At 45.4% G+C, this 2,315-nt stretch overlaps 1 protein-coding gene across 2 annotated transcripts in view; it reads left to right on the top strand.

Annotated features, from left to right (window-relative positions):
• The window catches only part of UST (uronyl 2-sulfotransferase), a 351,032-nt gene that overhangs the window by 227,333 nt on the left and 121,384 nt on the right, over positions 1 to 2,315 (top strand). For both annotated transcript variants that reach the window (XM_023729171.1, XM_004368842.2), the window contains one exon: positions 2,151 to 2,304. In XM_023729171.1, coding sequence (XP_023584939.1) covers positions 2,151 to 2,304 — 154 coding nt within the window. The remainder of the gene's footprint in view (positions 1 to 2,150; positions 2,305 to 2,315) is intronic.

Here is a 2,315-nt window from a genome sequence, read left to right as displayed (position 1 = left end):
GATTGACACAGTGGCTACAATGATTGTGAGGATGGTGCAGGACCAGAAAGTGTTTCATTCTGTTGTACATAGGGTCGCTATGAGTTGGAACCAGCTCAACGGCACCTAACAACAACAACAGCCTTATTCATGAGCACTGAATTTTCCCATGTGGTAGGATTTGCGAAATCCAGAATATCATTCACATGCCCTGGTGCTTGAAATTCTACCACTAGAAAGTCATTCCTTTTTGTTCCTTTGGGTGCTTCTCTCTGAAGAGCCTCTTTTATATAAACTGGGGAACAGCATTATATGACTGAATGTACAAAAAAAGGTTTGGGAGCTTAGTAAGTCTACTTTCCTCTGACAAGAGAGCCCTGTGATATTGGCAGAGACTGGAAAATGTAGAAGCATATACCCAGGCATTCATGTCTTCATTCAGTTATTTATTGAGCACCTACTGTGTGCCAGGCACTGTGCTAAATGGCATTGTTCCTGGCCCCCAGAGGCTCCTGGGCTAATGGGGAAGACAGAAATGTAAACACAGTACAGGGACAGGGCTTGGAGCCCAGAGGAGGAGGCCACACTAAGCTGGGAGTCAGGCACTCCTGAAGGATGTGGCTGGGACTCTGAGCTGGTTTTTGAAAGGTGGACAGAGTCTGCCAGGCAGAGAGAGGTGGGCGCATGGTCCTGCCAGCTTGTTTTCTCTGAGCTCTTTCTGGCCCCAGATGGAAAGTCTTGGCATTTTCATCAGAAGGCCACAGGGTCACAGGACTAGAGGGACCTCCTGTGGGTCCCTCAAGAGGTCACCAGGGCAAGACCTCTGTCCAGGACCTGGAGTGCTCTACCAGGCTCCTCTGTTTTCAAGCAGCTCAAAGAGGAAGGGAGGAATCCTTAGGAAAAACTCAGCCAGCCTAATTGTTTTGCCTTGAGAAGACCTTGCTCCTGGCCCAGCGTTCAGTACATTTGTCTAATCCCTTTGTGGAATGAAGGAAAATGGAGCACTGAGATATTAATTTATGAGGATAATTATATCGACGTTTATTTAGTTCTTTGTATTCCTCACATTATTTTTTTCAACACTGGAATCTTCTTTCCATGGTTAAGGCACAGATTCTAGAAACAGCCTGCCTGGATTCAAATTGTGGCTCAGCCACAGTTATTCACCCATTCCCTGACTCAGTTTCCCCAGGTATAAATGAAGATAAGTATGGTTTCTACTCCATTAAGGGAACCTTCATGGCACGGTGGTTAAGAGCTTGGCCGTTCTACTCTGTCCTGTAGGGTTGCTATGAGTCAGAATCAACTCAATGGCAATGGGATTTTTTATTCCATTAAGGTGTTATGAGGCTTAAAGTGAGGTAGTACATGTATTTAGGACAGTCACTACTTAATAAATGTTAACCAGCCGGTTGCCATTGAGTCGATTCCAACTCATAGCGACTCTCTAGGACAGAGTAGAATTGCCCCAGTTGCCGTCGAGTCGATTCTGACTCATAGCAACCCTATAGGACAGAGTAGAACTGCCCCATAGAGTTTCCAAGGAGTGCCTGGTGGATTCGAACTGCCGACCTTTTGGTTAGCAGCCGTAGCACTTAACCACTATACCACCAGGGTTTCCCATTAAATGTTAGCTACTATTAATCCACTTACTGCAGAACACAATGCCTGGGACTGTCTGAATTAAAATATAGAATAAATAACATTTCCGCCAACAAGGCAGTCTTAATTTACCAGTCAGTTGAAATATTCACTAAGTGCCAATTATGTGCCTGCGGCTTCCACGCTGCACACTGGGTCCACAAAGTCAGATAGTGTGTGGCCCCTACCCTCAAGAACCCTACAGTCTAGTAAGAAAACAAGGCAAAAATCTACCTTCACATTGACAAACACCTTCACGTGTATAGTACTTTATACTATGAAACAGCCCTCACAGCTTCTTGACAGGTACCTGGGACAGGTATATTATCATCTCCACTTTCTCCATGGGAATAAAATGCCTATCAGAAAACACTCCTTGCTTATTAAATTGTTCACGGCTACTTTAGCAGATGAGGTCATCTTATCATAATACGTTAATCTACAAGGGGAACGTTTTCTCTGTAGGCTTTCTCTTCCTCCAGCAGTGACGAGTTGTAACGAGATCGTGTTTGTGTGCGTGTGTGTGTTAGGTTTGGAGGAGACCAGCCTGTCTACATCAACATCATTAGAGACCCCGTCAACCGGTTTTTATCCAACTATTTTTTCCGTCGCTTTGGAGACTGGAGAGGAGAACAGAATCACATGATCCGCACCCCCAGCATGAGGCAGGAGGAGCGCTACCTGGTAAGTCCTGG

This window comes from Trichechus manatus, unplaced genomic scaffold, assembly GCF_000243295.1.
Source record: "Trichechus manatus latirostris isolate Lorelei unplaced genomic scaffold, TriManLat1.0 scaffold00002, whole genome shotgun sequence".
In the NCBI taxonomy this organism is placed as follows: domain Eukaryota; kingdom Metazoa; phylum Chordata; class Mammalia; order Sirenia; family Trichechidae; genus Trichechus; species Trichechus manatus.
This window is presented reverse-complemented; position numbering and strand designations above follow the sequence as displayed.